Genomic DNA, 17,980 nt, shown 5'->3' on the forward strand with positions numbered 1-17,980 from the left:
ATTATTTAATATGACAGTAACGGATTGCTTTTATTTATGTTCTTACTATGATAAAGAAACACAATTTTTTTCGCTTGTGAAGGTAAGAAATTTATGTCATTTTACTTCCGTTAAAAAATATTCAATAAATCAACTAAATTTATTAACAAAAGCTGATTTATATAACAGTACTAGCGGGTAGCCCCGGCTTCGCCCGTGTTACATATATGGTCTATATGTAGCACATACATCCAACGGTGAAATAATTTTTAAAATATATCCAATAGTTCTTGTGATTAACAAGTTCAAACAGACAAGCAAATTCTGCTATACATTATTAATTTATTAATACAGAGGTTTAGGTAACACCTCATCAGTCCATCACAATGATATTTAATAGCAAATATTTATTTACAATAACAAATTATGTAAGCTCATCAAGACAAGAATAATTTTAATTAAATTAAACAGACAAAAGGTTGATTGGGCATTTGCAATTAAGCTCCTCTGAAGAGTTAAAGTCATACCGAGTTTAGGCAAGTCTTAATTAAAACCTTTGTCTCGCGTTTACGAGTCAAACTCAAATAAAATACAAGAATTTCAAAGGTACTTTTACAAAGATGTAATGGGATTAACATAGCCGTGTTTGTTACAACCTTGTCAAAGAATCTAATTTTGATAACTTTTTTTAATCGCCGAAGGCATCGTTATTTCTTGTAAATTTAACATTAGCTTATATGTGTTTACATGTGGACGGATTATCAATATCGTTCTAAGAAATTTTGAAAGAATAGAAAAAATTCGAACACGAACCCGCGTTTTTTTTGTCTAACCGTAGCAACATTGCGTTTTTGCGTAACCGTTTATTCTTTCAAAATTTCTCATTTAAATTCAATATCGTCCTCTCATTCAATGTGGTAGGATGTCAGTCATTATTCTAAACATTATTTGATGCACATTATCAAAAATTGGTTCGGTCCCGACTAAATACTTTACTTATTTATATTATATGTATATAGAGTACAATAAACATTATACTAGGAGCTGCGCCAGGCTTCACGCGCGGAAGAACTCGCAGTCAAAAATATATCTATAGCTTAGGTTCTATCTGTTACATAACTACATCACTATCAAGTGTCATCAAAATTCATTCAGTGGTCTTCGCGTTAAAGAGTGACAAACATACATTCATACATTTTAAAAACTTTCGCGTTTTTATTATCTGTAAGTAGGATTATGTTCATCGATTGAGAATTGGTGAAAAAGAAAGATAAAAAATCGAAGGAGTAATGTCACATTTTTAACTAGATTTATTTATTATTTTATTATGCAATCGTTAAAACCCGTCTTTTTAGAATTAATTGTTATTAAATTCCTTTGTAACAACGAGCTCTAACCAGGGAAAACCGGTTTTTATTTATTTAATTATTTTTACGACGTGTGATGTGATCTTTACAGGAGGAACCCAATACGATATTGACTCATACTATAACTAATACAAAAAAAATCCAACCTAACAAATTATGCAATAATATAAAATTTTAATAAGGATTAATTGTAAAATACATAATTTATTCTTTTTCATAATAAATTTAATAATTTATTCTTTCGACAAACATCAGAATACATTATGCTTCTTCGTTGTCTTGTGGCATAGACAAGATTTGAATTCTTTAACGACTGAACCCCCTCCTCTTAAAGATAAAAACATTAAATTTCAAGCAGGCCTACCGCCTATATCACTTCTTTTTTATTTATTTAGTCTACACTATTCCACTGCACAATTTAGTACAGTTTTTTTATATATTACTTTTTCTTCAAGTTCATTATAAAGGTAAGGGCTTTATGTATCTCTACTTATTTCACTTTCATAAACCCGCCCCCAAAACTGAAGTCTGACTCTGCCCTTGATTGGACAACAAATATAAATATATTATTATAATCAGATTGTACGTATTCAATACACATAGTCATTAAGGATTCAGATGATTTCATTTAATAAAGATTCGCTATTTGTATTTGGGAGGAATCTGAGATAAACGACGATTCGTTATGAATTCCATATAAAGTCACGTATTCTTCTATAGTATTATTCTTTTGAAAGCGAATTAATATTGACGGTATTTCGATAAGAGAGCAATAAAAATAATCACCGAGGTCTTGATTTTTAACACCCTTTTATCTTAATCTGTATGTTTGTACTCGTATGACTGACTCCTTTAAACTCGATTTAGAGACACTTTAAACGTACTGATTTATTTCAAACTTTTTAAACTTAACAAATGATAGACAATACAACAGTTTATATTATTACCCTGATTAGGATCGCCAAGATTAAAAAGAATAGTATTCTCATTGTGCAATTGAGTTAAACAAACGGAAGTCCAGTCTAAAAACGAACTCAATGTTACCATGTTGTTTCAATTTGTATTTAGAACCCTTGTCGGCGTTTTCTTTTTAATATTTAAAGACACAAAGCGCCCTTTTTTGCGGCCATATCATGGCGTTGATTAAAGAGCTTTGAACCTTTCTAGAAGAGTGTATTAATAGATATAAATATATGTATGCAAAAAAAAAAGAAATTTCTCACCCTTCCAATTCTTTATTAATTTATCCTATCTTCACAGTGATATAAAAATATTGTTTTATGCCAGAAAAAGTGCGTCCCTATAGCTATAATATTTACAATCCACTCAACGTACCCACTACGCCGTGAGAGCAAAATTTGTTATGCAAAAACCGTCATAGATATTCTGCATGTACACTCATGTTTTTATCTATACTTTTTTAAAGGTTTTGGCTTGGCTTGGTTTTAAAATCTTATAGGAACAATGTATCTGTTTATATGAAGTATAAATTCGTAGTAGTTTAGTGATATCCCGTGTCCTTTTGGGGCATAGGGCAAATGCAATATGCATCGTGTCATTGTTCGATTTTCTTGGCGTACAAGTAGGTGATCAGTTTACTGTGTCCTGCTAGGCACAGGCAATTTTTGGTCCAAGTCTCCAGGAAACCTTCGGGAACCAAACCCAGGATGCATCGGTCCTGCGCTCATGTGTTAACCAATGCACAAAGGAGACGGTTAGGATAAATTGGTAACCTTGTCTGTATGTACTAAGCCAGCCTAGTAATATATTTTGTCTCTGTACCAAATTGAATCCTGATCCGATCAGCCTTTCAAGATAAAACTGCTTGAAAGGGTCTTTTTTGCTATACCTATATCCATCCAGGCAACATTTCGTGTTTATAATATTAGTACAATTTATAGAATCCAAAAATATTTCCAACTGTATCAGTCTAAAAAGCACTGTTCCAAAAAATAATAATTTGTATATATAAATTTAAAACAGCCGGAATAAAGAAAACGACTAAAACAGTTTGACCTAAGTAACCAATGCACCGTAATACGTCAAAGAGGTCAATCTCAACTGGTTTATCGTCCAAACAGGTCGCCAGTATTTTTATACAGCGACGAACGAAAGCACTCGACTCTGAGGGCTAATTGACGCCGCCTGTTACGATTGATAAGACCCTTTATGCGAACCGCGCACACGCTGTATTTATTGCGCAGATAAACTTCGAGTGGTCTATTTGCAAATCGACTTTACGCATTTCAACTACTGGACTTGAATTTTATCTACTTATAAATGAGACTGGCTGCTTTTTGTTTTATTAATACGGTCGTGATACGATATTTATCTATGTTACACTTTTTAGTTTTCGCTTATTTCTATATCATGGCCGTGATTCAATGCAAAAGCTGATCTTTTTTTTACCTACTTTTCTTGTGCACTTCTTAATATTGTAAGGAAGTGAACTGTTCAAACAAATTTCCATTATAATTCAATGAAATTTATAAATCGATATTCATAGACTCAACCAAGAAAATAAGACTCCATATTCTTTTCATATTATTATTAGAAACATAAACATAAATCTTCTCATTTTGTATGTCTATAAATTTAATCTTCTCGAGCAAATATAGTAAAATCATTGTTCCCACTTTTTAGTCTGTGGCTTGAGGTTTTGGGCGTCTCGTAATAATTAAGCGGATTTCAAGACAACAAAAGGTTGGGATTACGTCGAATAAACCGACGAATATATTTCTTTTGCTCTATTGTTCAACTTACCCTCAGTTATTTACAACAAATCGGTATATAATCGTATAGAATTTACTTACTTTTAATATAAAATATAAATAATTGACATATATATTAGACCAAATAACATGTAGGTATATCAGACGTATAACATAATGATATTAAAATGACATAATGTCTGCTTGAGTTCAGTTATGATCTTCAGACCAAATTATGTTTAATGATTATTACAATTAACGTCAATTATCCTTTGTCTCACGATTTTTTCAATGACAACAAATACACACGAAAGGGCCTGTCAGATATGCCTTACTAATCTATCAGTTTAGCTCTATTAATTCCCTAATTTGTGGTGAAGAAACTGGCAGCTGAAGGAAGAATCCTTCCCTAAAAGTTTGCTAATAAAAAGGGGTTATTAACAAATCTTGCATGTGTTAAACTTGGTAGGTCCATTAGGAATATTACACCGCTATAAAGATTATTTCAAATATTTTTTTACGATTATGGCAACCCAGATCACGAGCAGATAGTAAAAGTTATTTTTATAGTGGCAATCAAATCTACCGACTTTTAATGTAATATGTGGCAATATGAAATTATAAAGAAATAACACATGGCGATGTCAAAATTATTTTTTTGCCCCGTAAATACAAATTCGGTTTTTGTGACATAAAATATAATGAAAATTACAATATATGGTATATTCTGTCATCCGTCATCCGATTTCATTATTATATGATATAAATGGACAATAAATGAATGGATATAATTAGCCTTTCCATGACAATTTTTACACTAATATTGTAAATAGAAAGCTTTTGTATGATTGTAACGTTTTCACGCATAAACTACTGGACCGAATTCAAATATTCTTTCATCATCACAAAGCATACAACTTTACTGATTGACATAGGCTTTATGTGAACCACAAATGAAGCCGGGGCGAACAGCTAGTATAGAATATTTTGAGACAATGCAACGTCATAAATTAGCATTTTTTTGTAGGTTATAACTTATATTTATGTAAACGCTTAAATTTAAACTTTAATTGCTTAAAACATTGTAACGCTATAAGTGACCGTTGTTTATTCGTAGATTTTGCGTACCTCACAGAGTCTTGTCTGGGTCGCATCGATCCCTTGAAGACCCTTTCAAAATAGTCCTTATGGAAATTACAATGAATCTCATTTAGTGTTAAATCCTTTTGGGTAATACGTTTTTAATCTATCCTATAAGAATGAATGGAAAGATTATAAATTCACTGGATGCATGTTTGTTTTTATTTATCTAACACTAGCGGACCGCCCCGGCTTCGCCCGTGATACATATACAGCCTAAAGCCTTCCTCAATAAATGGGCTATCTAAAAAATTAAGGCGTTCAAACAAATAAACTCTACAGCTTTATAATATTAGTATAGATAACCAAAAAAACGTATAATATATATAATAATTGATATACATCATTTGTAGCGTTTCCTCATTTCATTTTTTTAGTAACTATGAAAATATTATACACTAATATCATAAATGCAAAAGTGCGTTGTGGTTTGTATGCTTTTTTTTTACGCGTCGCAACAGAGCGATTTTATGATTCGATTATCAGTGACATAGGTTTTTAGGACTTTATAACGTGTTTTAACATCTAATTACCATAAGAATTTCAATTCAAACTGTAAAAGCATTTATGTATGGAAGTGTAATGATTAAACTATGAGCAAGTATCATTAAATAGCATTGGAATAAAATGTGAATTTAATTCACTCTTTTTTACCCAGATTAGGCCTGACGCACGACGGCGAAGGTCAGTGTGAAACAGATGGTCTAAAAGGCTCTGTGATGGCTCCGACGGTGCTGGCAACTCTTCACAATTACGCCTGGTCTTCTTGTTCCAGAGAACAGTTCCACAAAAAGACCAAGTAAGTCACTATACAATTGATTGATTTATACTAATAATCCTCAGCTTTTTAGCAGACAAAACTCAAAGGAAAAGATAGACAGTCCAAGATGTCATTTCCTTTCTCGGGTCTCAACTATCTTTGTATAAAATTTCATTCAAATCTATAATAATTGTATCAGTAGATATTCCTTTACAGCAGAGCGTCGAAGTATGTTTGTTTGGTACCTATGAATTACGACACTACTCACTGTAACTTAGTTCAGTTTCTTAATATTAACAGAAACAATTTTATGCCAAAGTATATGTGCAATAAAGGTATATATTTGTTTCATTAAATTATTATTACACAAGTTACTTTTAATTATTCTTAATTTTCAGTTTTATAGTATAGAAATGCTTTATAAATAATATAATTTTAAAGAATAGAAAAGAATTGATCAGGAAGCGAGATTAGAAGGCCTAGCCTCTCGCCCACCCGGGATCACGGGCAGGCTAGGCGAGGCGAGGCGAATCCCGCCTGAAGATCAAATTTTTTCTATTTTTTTTAAATTTTCACATATAACACTTTCATGTAGAAAACTGTGGTGCCTCCACCAACGGAGCCACGATGATGGTGTTGTATTGGGCGGTGCTAAAGAGTTATCAAACTATGTGTTTACAATGGACGAGCAGTGTAGAACTGAATTTGGAGAGGGGTAAGTTGGAATAGTACTGAACATAGTATTTTAAATGTGGTGTCCGCTTATATGTGACAATTTTATTGTTTAATCCACTGTTTAATATGCAAATTACTCAAAAATGGAGTTTGTTAAATGCAAACAAGTAATTGTTATTTTAATTTGTAATGTTAAAATCATTTCTGTTCTTCATAAACTTCTCAGTATTTCGTTTTTGTAATTAGTTGCTCACGTATGTTTGTTCTGTGGTAAAATATCAATAAAATCCGAGTAATAAATTGCAATATCGTATGTCACTTTTGACATATTTACTAATTACTTCGTAGAAATGTCCAGTCTGACATAAAATATTGAACATTGAATAAATCTTATTTTTGAGCAAAAACAACATTACCGTTAGCGTAATCCGTAATTGTCTTGCAGTAAAATCTTTTATTCATACATTCATACCAATAAAAATAAATAATTTGACCATGAATTTAAACTGTGATTTATCTGACAGACACTGGCTGAATATCTAATTTATAATTCACCAAAATAATCAATAAAATTCACAAATACTGTTAATAGAAATAGCCCAGAAAAGCTTTTCATCCAATCACTTAAACGTTCCGCTAAAATATGTACAAAACGTGTTCAAAACATAATATTTACAGAGTGTTGTTTATTTTGAATAACATCGCCAGTTATTTCACAGGATTATTGCCTAATGTAAATATAGTTTTTGCGACGCAATATCTTATAGAAATTTGCTTGTTTTGTTAAACTATGTGAATATTTTGTTGAAAATTATATTAGTGTAATAACTGAGTGATTGGAAATTAGTTTTGATTGTAATTGTTGAACATTAAATGAATTGCTTAAATTATTTTGTGTTAGATTGAAGAACTGAAAAATAACCACTATTTTAAACCTTGTAGCTCGTCATATATTTAATTAATAAAATTGTAGTAATATCAAAAAATATAGTTAATAAAGGAAATCGAAACATTCTACTCTTAAATTCAATCTCTAAGCAGAAATTTGGTTAAAAAAGGGGCTATTCCACAAAAATGCGAATATCCGCTAATCCTGCACGAGGCGGACGAAACACGTGGAAACTCTGAAGATAAAGTTATTACCGTCTTTATGTCAGGAGGGTGAGCCATAAAGCCGTCATCTGATTTTATAGTGAAAGGCTTAGATAGTAGGTCTACGATCAACCCTGTAACTGAGTTTTTTTAATTTAGATGAAATTTGAAATATTTTTAAAGAAGATTCATATATATTTTTAAAACGACGTCTGTTTTACGTAAACTTTTTAAATTAGGGTTTCCTGATAAAGGTCACTTTAAAATGAAGTTAATTATAGTTTCAATCCTGACACATACATTCACATTGTATACACGATTTATAGAAAATGACAAAGTGCAGAGAGATACGGCTTCATAATAAAAAGAACTATTGATCTCTGAACGATTTTTATTAGACAGAATAATAAGTTCGCATCCTTGAGAAGTCAGTCACGTATTAATATGAAGAAAATTGTGTTCAATTTGATCTTCCAATATATTTTAGTTCTAGTCTTTACAGAGTCGGAATTTCAGTCTCAAAAATCGCAATCATACTTACTGTTTTCTTTAGAATTTAGTGATTGTTGTATATTCCTTTTTTTTTTTGTAAACCGACCATTAAATAAATAAACGAAAATATTGAAATTCTCCTACAATTTGACAATGTTATCAATGCGAAATGAAACCAAACGAACCTATAATTCAAGACGAATAATTAGAAAGACAATATTTGAGGAAAATAAATATGCCTATTCGTCTTCCAAATGTTCCTTTACAACATAAGTGCGCACGTCGGAGTGACATCTTGAATACATATGGAGATTTTTCCGATAATTTGGTCTCGTAGCATTCAATACATGCCAAATTCAGAGCAACTGTTTTTCATAGATTACCATATTTATTTGTAGGCAATTAAGGATAGAAGTAATGTGCTGGGAAGGTTGAGGAAATAGATCCTCGTCACTTACCATACGAAACAGCATTTGCATGCTACTATTTCACGCCGCTCTTCAGTGTGGGTGTGGTATTTCGCAGCTGCGAAATGGAGTATTTCGTGCCGAATAGTACTCGACTTTAACATTCAGAAACTGTATACTATACCTTATTAGTTAAAGTTTCAAAACTATCACACAAAGAATTTAAGTCAACAATTTGTTATATTTTATTTCCATCTCTATTTCCCAACAATAAACCAAACAAAAACATCCAAAAGCCACGGCGTTAACACGTTGTTTGAAACATTAAAAGAATCCTGAAATATGCGCTTTGAAACGGAGCTCTGCTGTTAACAGCTCTTTGGCACTTAAGTACGCAATCATTCTCGTCTTACCTACGGGACGTAATAGTCAGAAATTTCACGATTTTCATACATTTTCACTATTAGCTAAAGGATAGTGGATAGCGGTGCATTCACGAAGATATATACTTGTACTTTTAGTTACGTATTAGCTACTAATATATATTTTAAATACTGGTAGTATCATCACACTATATGAATGTACATAATGTACTAACATGTTATTATATTAAAACAAATTGGATGAAATATATAGAATGTGTACATTTATTAATGTTAAAACTATCGACTTACAAAGCACTATACAATTTGTGTAATTGTACTAAAAAAGGCAGAAGCTATTCTAAAAGGAGGGATCGAATACTTTACTTTTTTTCATACTTTGGGAAAAGCTTCTGATAGTATTTGATATAATATCGAAGTTTTATCAATAATGAGTAAGTTACTATACAAGTACTATGCACTTGTAGTGCAATAATTATATAAGAGGAAGTTTACAAGTGATTATCAGTTCACAATGACCTCTTTCCACTATGATATATAATAATTACACACAATAAATATTTCATATACACTTTTTCTTTACTTGTTTCCTATAGTTCGTAGTAGTCGTAGACTTCTATCAATTTGTTTTCGAATTAATGTGTAGTAAAATAAAAATATCTATATTCTTAAATGTTTTACTCAAAAAGGATTTTTAAGGACAAAAGGGAACGAATAATACTTTCGAATTTACTTAGGTTTGTATACATTATGAATTTGCATTTCGAATTGTGTTTTTATTAGTATTTTTTTTACTTTATAGTGATATTTTAAATATTATATTTAACCTTTTACTGCGTCAATAAATAAAACATCGTAGTGTCGTTTTTAAGTGTATTGTAAATTTTGTCATTTATTATATGTAAGTAATATTATATATAAGAATAATGGTGAGATTTAATTTTTATCATGCTATTTTCTGAATCAACCATATTGAAAGGTATTTCGTTTGGGTCACTATAAAAGTACACCTTACAACAAAAATATTAACAGCATTTAATTATAGTTTTTCCACTCTGACCGTAAATCAAGATATAAATCTGCATTGCCCTCCATAAATAAGTAATTTATTTGATAATAAGATACCAAATACATTCTAGCTACAATGTTTTCAAGTCCTACTTATATGTCCATATAATAAGCGTAATTCTTATAGATGAAAGTTGGTCAATGTCGTATTGCTCTTATAACATTTATTTTGTTGCATATTTCTTTATTATAGAATTTCTAACATCTGTTAATAATAACTTTTTGTTCTTGGATTAGTGTTTTGAACTTTTTATGAAACGTTAAAACAATATACTTATATATTATAGATCTTGTATACACAAAAGAAATTATCGTGAAATATAAACTAAACTCTTTAATTCGACTTTATCCACATTGGATGGTTTTAGATCGTATTAAAACAGTCTAGATCGAATATTGATTTAGACCGTCCAATAGCACAACTATTTCGCACTATCGTACGAAACTTGCAAATGTATTTTGCGAAGATCAAACAAACGTGCTGAATTGAAATCGTAAATCATTCGTTTATCGAACTTTATGGTTCGGAACAGGCCGGTGCGTCTGCTTTATATGACACTATGATAAGTGGTGGACTTTATCAAAGTTGATTGCGTTCTTAAACGCATACTATAACGCGTAATTTTGAACTAGTTCGTTATGCATTCTAATTGGACTATATTTGCAAACGTGTATTCCGTGAAATACCGCGCCGTGGCTCCTTGTGTCGAAAATGAAATCGTTATTAAATGAGCAGCAAGGGTTAGAAGATAACGTATTGATGAATCATTAATACAAGAAAACACTTTAAGAAATATTCGTTAGTTATGGAAACTAGAAATTTATTTCTCAGAGTCACAATTTAGAGCTATGAATATTTTATTTATGTCTCAAAGGAGCGATTTCATGATATGATTTTGTGTGTGGAAGCAGTTAAGAAGCTAACGTGATACGCTATTTTTCACGTGAAATATCTTATTCTCATGGGAATTTCCCATGAATACGCGGGCCATGATTCGAGCAAAATGCAAGTTTCTATTAATATCTATGGATATATAGTGCTTATAAACTTAAAGATATATTTTGAGTACGTAAGAGAAGCCTATATCAAACATTAGGCAGTCTAATATGGTTTATAAATAATAGACAAAAGAGGATTGTCTCTACGAGACTACGAATATGGGAGATACGGTCTATTGCCACACACGCCCATATTCGGAAGGCTATACGAATTGTTAAATGTAATTAGGGTTGCCAGCTTAGATTTACAAATTAATATCAAACATTGCGCATTTGCACAAACATATTTTTTTTACTGTATTTAAAAAAAACATTGTGTTCAAATTTATGATCGCGATGAATAGAGCATCATAATATATTGTTTGAGTTGTCAAATTTTCGAAAGAAAAGAGAAAATTTAATTAAAACTAAAACTTATAATTACGTCTTGAGTAAATACGACTTCAAAAAATAATGCAACACTACAGATAATAAAAACAATTCCTTAAAACAATTAATTCTATGTTGACAACCCTACAACATCTCAATCTTTGAACCTAACTTGGTCATAATTACAGAGAACAAAGCTCGAACTTCATTGTCTAAAAGCCTTTATCATATAGACCGCGACTCAAAACTAATACCCATTGTTATACCAATATATTGTGAATATTCGTTAAATGAGCTCATTGAAATTAGGTATTTCGAAAATTCACTGAAATCATACCATTTATACAATTTAAAGTAAAAAACAATCTTAACATAAATTACGTGTCACATTGTTTGTCCGCGATTGACTCTTAAACGACTTTACCGATGTTAATCAAATTTGCACACCATTTGCAGCTTGATCCAGCTTAAAAGATAAGTTAGTTTAAATTATTTCAATTACGATAAATTATCCGGCCGGAGCCGGAGCGTGCACCTAGTATAATTATAATTTAAAGTTACATTTTAATATACTATCTTTATACATATCATAAAACCATACATATACCATACTATATATATTCACCCGCTCAAGAAATAATAAGATGCCTCTGTAGATTAATAAAATAAATCAATATGAAGTCAAGCAAAAAATTCTGGACAGGCTTTTACGTGCTTTTATCGTTTTTTATAAATAAACGACAGATTCAAGTGACACAAAATGCTTTTATTTTGTCTTCATTAGTCTTCATTCATGTTTAAACATTTTGGATGCGACTTAACCTAAATTTTCAATTTGACATTGATATTTTCGGATAAGTGTGCCACTGTTTAACTGACATTGACCTACTAAATGCTGATGAAGTGATAAATTACGTTAATACATGTGAAATTACAGAGACCTATATTTATTTCTTCATCAGTGTTGTTATTTTTAGTGTTGTTATTTCAACACTATTAATTACATCTCACGATTCACTTTAACAACAAATATTTCAAATTTCATTGATCAAATTATCCAATATTCAAGTAGGTTGTAAAAAAAGTAAAAACCGATACATTGTTTTAATTTTTTTTATAGAATTCGGCTGTCTAGAACAATGGTTCGATGCTGTCAAGTTAAAAAGAAACGTTAAAAAGACAATTAATGAATAAAGAGCAATAACATTTAAATAACAACTTAAAGAGCAGTAACACTAATTACGTATATTTAAATTCGTCCGAAATTAAAATACATTGAAAGTTATTTTTTTAAGTAGATATTACTTTTTAATTGTTTATCTAGTTACTATATTCTATAATCTATATCGCTTATCTATGGCCAATATGGCGGTTATCTGTGGAAGAAAAGTCAAAGTATGTCCCTACGCGGGAAAATGTAAAAAAAAATAAATTATAAATAGGTGCATATATATTTCATTATACTAGAGCTTCAGTTTGTAAGTTCTAAGTATATTTATATTAAACAATAAAGTTTATTGAATACAAAGCAAGGATAACTCTTCAACCGTAAACGTAAGACACCTTTTTATTGTTAGACAGTTTTGTATTATAATAATAAAGAGTTCTTATCACAAGATCTATACGTATGAGAATTCATTCGTTCCTTACATGAAACTACTACATAATAAAATCATGTATATAGGTAACTCATTATATTTAATATATTTATTATTATAGTATATCATTATTTGTGCGTTTAATTAAAGCTAACGAACACTAATGTAAGGTTTGATTTGACAGATTTTTTCAGGAAAATTGTGATATAAAAATTAAGAAAACCGATGTAGCGACATATTTGGTATAACTAAAAGAGACTCATCAAAATCAGTTCACCCAGTAAAAAGTTATGAGGTGATTCAAATTTTTCAATAAAAAGATATGCAGTCGGATTCTGGACCAATCATCTCTTTTTGAAGTCGGTTAACAACTACTATACAGTATACAGCCCATCATAATAAAAGTTGCTAAAGCAGCTCTGCGAACTCCGTACAAATTGCAATAAAAGTAAACGGATATTGTTAAATAAGCTTTTCCTTGGACGGATTTTCCTTGGACGCGAGCTGAACATTTCTCACAAATTGTCGTTTTATATTGATAAATAATATATAGAATTTTATTTCAGATTTTCGATATGCAAGTCCGTTAAGATCAAATCACCGTGCGCCAGACTGTGGTGCGCGCATCGCTCCATGCCTCATGTATGCCGCTCGAAGCGAGCCCCGCCGTTGGAGGGCACGCCTTGTGGAGTTAATCAGGTATCTACACTAATATTATAAAAATAAAACTTTTGTATTTTTATATGTTTGTAATGTTTTTAGGTAGATAAAAACTAGTGGACCGATTTCAAAAATTCTTTCACCCTTGGATAGCTGCATCTTCACTGAGGGACATAAGCTATATATGAACCACGGACGAAGCCGGGCGAACAGCTAGTCACTAATAATATGCCTCATATCTCCTCGATTCAAAACCCATGGAAAATTGGCCTTATAAGTACTCATTTCTGAACAAGTATAGTATCATAATATTATCTGTGCTTCTGAATAATATCATTATCCATTAAAATATGATACGAAAAAAGTCTTTAAGGCTGCGTGTTTTGAAAAATTAATAGCTGGCTGTAATTATAATTTCAATCTAAAGCCTAGTTAACATTTTAAGAAAATGAGATCGTATTTATTTGAAACGCCTAGTTAAGTGGACGTTAAGATTGCTTATGTAGATAAAATAGCTTCATACAAGCTGGCTATGCGTAATTTAATGAAATACTAGTCACAGTATCCGAGCTATGTTAATAGTGGAGACTGTATGAAAGTATTTTATAATTGCGATCATATTTCTGCCGCTCATGTCCTACTTTTTCATTTATTTACTTGATTCGATCCAAAAATATTAAAATAAATACTGTCTACTGTCTAGTACATTTTATAGCTTTTAATGAAGCTTTTAGTGGAAAAGGGAATTTGTATAAAAACATATATTTCTCTGTATATTTTTTGAGATGTTAAATCTAATTAAATAAGCAAATTTTGTAATTTTTTATTGTTCCGTGTCGATATTAACTTTAGTAAAAAATTATGGAATTACACTAAGCCTGAACGGGTTTGCTTGAATCGCCCACCGGTGGGCTCCGTGGCTTTCAACGTGTTAAAATATATATTTCGACAATTATATTTCTTGAATATACTGCGCAAGTTTGTAAGGTTTTGTACCTATTTTCTCTGTTGTAATCTATTTTATCGGATGTGTAATAATTCGGTACGGATAAGAATACGTTTGGTTATTACAATATAATTCTTCTCCCTTGTATATTGTTAACCATTGAACTTCATTGACCTTTAATCAAATCGAATTATGCAGTGACTATTAAATGGTACATTCACAAAAAAGCGAATGCCTGTTGTTGAAATAAATTCCCTTAAAAGAGCATCACTCATTGCATTCATGTTATGCACACAACTACTCGCAATTCCATCAACGTCTGCGCCATCCGCCCGTGTGTGTGCATAAATTCAATAAAATCCTTCATGAATACATTCCGAGATGAATACCATATATAATACGAATTATTGGACGAAAAATGCTTAAAAAATGGCAACATAGTTGTAGGCAATCGGCAATTATAAACAAAACTGATGACTTCATAATAAAATCGTAACGCATGAGTAGCTCGTGGCCTTGATGTCGCTCCTTGATTTGGCAACTGTATATAGTTTTTTGTGAGTACGCGATGTGAATGTGATTATATATCTTTGTCTGACCTAGCGTTATGCTGGCCTGTCGCCAAAGGTCAAATAAGGAAACAAGGAGAAACACTAATTTTATAAATTAATTCGTTTATTAATACCCAAGAACGTATCACATACCTATATCACACTCATACAAAGTACACGAGTATACGAGGAACTAATATTTAAGCAAAATAAAAAATTAAATATTCATCCCAGTACCCTATTGTATACAGTTGTTACAAGTAAGGTCTAAAGATTTTAATACATAAATAAAAGCATCAATTATATATGCCATCTAATATACATGCTACGTACACTTAATGAAAGACATGACGTCATTACACAAGAAATTCCATTGTCCATATAATATTTCCGCGTGCATCATCTCATAATGGATTCCCACATCAAGAATGTGAAAGATTGACCTAGCTTTATGAACTCAACGCAATTTATATAAATATATAATTATATATTAAATACAACATTTAAACAAAGAATCGCAGCTGCCTATTCAGTCTACGAATTTTTAAAAGCTATCATTTATGTAAGACTGGATTCAGGAATGCTTTAATATCCGCCTTTCCTGTCGACTGAACAATAATAATGATGCTTCTTATCAAGCTTATAAAGAAATTCCTTTCCACGGAGCCGTCGGAAAACTCTTTATAATAAGAGAAAAGTAAAACTGAATTGTTTTGAGACGCTCTGCGAATTCTTGACCTATATCTTTAGTGTAGATGAGCTAAATTAATATTAATGAGCTTAGGTACGCTTATGATATGGGTCTAATTATTATATCTACGCTATCTACACAATATTATAAGGAAAGACTTTGTATTTTTCTTGTAATGCAACAAATACTGGACCGATTTTAAAAATTCTTTCATCATTAGAAAGGTACAACTTCGTTAAGGGACATAGGCTATATATGTAGCACGGTCGTAGCCAGGGCGAACTGCTAGTAAATATTAAATAGACCGCGACGACAATATCATATTTTTCTTATAATTTAATAATTTCTTGCTTTTAGATTTTTTAAGTTAAATGTTTTATGATGTTTTATGATTATGATAATGAAAAACGGAAAAATATTGTTATACCTATATATTTAGTGTTATACTCAGGGACAACATTGAAATGATGCCCCTGAATCATTGAAAGATTGATCGAGAAGGAATCCATAAAAGAGGTACAAAATAATTGTATTCAACAAAATCTAAGCTGCCTTCAAATTGTGAAAGAATAGAATCATCAAAATCAGTTCATCCAGTCGACAGTTCTGAGCTTACAAACACAAGAAATTCTATAGAATTAAAAATTACCGATTGAAAAAGCAATGAATTGCAAGTAATACACATATAAAACGTATTTTATATTATTACTAGCTGCACCCGGCAAACGCTGTTCTGCCTTACTCTGATCATTTATGGGGATGAAAAATAGATGTTGGCCGATTCTCATAGATACCGGATAAGCACAAAAAATTTCATCAAAATCGGTCAAGCCGTTTCGAAGGAGTATGGCAACGAAAACTGTGACACGAGAATTTTATATATATAGATTATATCATCATATATTATTAGAAGACGTATTTTATATTATTTACATTATACTTACATACCTTATTAGAACTACTTACGAAAAAACTAACGTTTTTTGAAACAATTTAATAAATTGCGATATAACCAGATGTTCGATACAGCCAGACATTCACGGAAAACAAAGGAAATTAGATCATATAATTACAAGTATACAGATGGACATAATCTCTATAAATCCCCGAGACGCGACCAAAGCTTTATTACATTTTGTAAGATATTTCCCGGATCTAAGCAGGCTCAAGCTTTCGCAGTAAAGTTTATAGTTTACTCTGCTGGATGTGAATTAAAATGTTTCCATTGCTTCCAAGTATTTCATACAATTTAAAGGTTTTTAATTTAATACTTTTAATGGACAAAGATTAATTGAGACGATGACAGAGATGGCCTTAAATAAATTTATGGCAATTGTAACATTTTGTCATTCATTTATCCAGATACTTAAGAAGTATGTTTTAAAATCTATATAAAATCTATTTACTTCCTCTAAAGATGTTTTTAAATTACAATATTCCATATATCTTATTTTATCCACCGAAAACTAAAATCTTTTTAACGGATTTTAAACGCGATTTATTCATTATATGCGCGGGTCACGGGGAGACTCGCACGCTGTAAAGTGTTCGAAACGTCTGGTTAATATTATAATGAATAAATCGCGTTTAAAATCCGTTAAAAAGTTTTTAATTTCTAAATGTATAATACTCGCGTAAAATCAAACACAAGAAACTACTACATCGAAAACTAATTTCTCCATAGTGGTGTGTCGATCGTGTGTGCGAGCCAATGCCCGGTCACGCATTGAAGAACAAAACAGACAGCAAGCCCCTGGTCCCCGAGTGGGGCGACTGGAGCTCTTGGAGCGACTGCAACGCTGAGTGTGGTTACGGCCTCAGAACGAGAATCAGGCGCTGCTGGTTTAAAGGGTAAGCTTTCAATACAGGTATTTTTTTATTTATTTTTTTTATGTCATAGTCGGCAATGGAGCTGGTGGGTCGCCTGATGGTAAGCGCTACCACCGCCCATGAACATTGGGAGAGGCGTAAGGTCAATTGCAGACCTTTCGCCTCTACAAATGGATTGCCGACTTTAATTGGGAAGGGAATGGGAAAGGATTGATGAGAGGAATAAAGGAAAGGACTGGGAAAGGTAAGGAAAAGGATATGG

The 17,980-nt window shown here is 31.4% G+C and overlaps 1 protein-coding gene across 1 annotated transcript in view; it reads left to right on the forward strand.

Moving 5' to 3' along the window:
- LOC119840394 (A disintegrin and metalloproteinase with thrombospondin motifs 3-like) overlaps positions 1-17,980 on the forward strand; it is a 49,274-nt gene that overhangs the window by 13,538 nt on the left and 17,756 nt on the right. Inside the window, exons 5-8 of the mRNA XM_038366992.1 lie at positions 5,856-5,996; positions 6,553-6,672; positions 13,607-13,739; positions 17,573-17,739. Coding sequence (XP_038222920.1) covers positions 5,856-5,996; positions 6,553-6,672; positions 13,607-13,739; positions 17,573-17,739 — 561 coding nt within the window. The remainder of the gene's footprint in view (positions 1-5,855; positions 5,997-6,552; positions 6,673-13,606; positions 13,740-17,572; positions 17,740-17,980) is intronic.

The sequence above is a fragment of the Zerene cesonia genome, chromosome 6, assembly GCF_012273895.1.
Source record: "Zerene cesonia ecotype Mississippi chromosome 6, Zerene_cesonia_1.1, whole genome shotgun sequence".
Lineage (NCBI taxonomy): Eukaryota > Metazoa > Arthropoda > Insecta > Lepidoptera > Pieridae > Zerene > Zerene cesonia.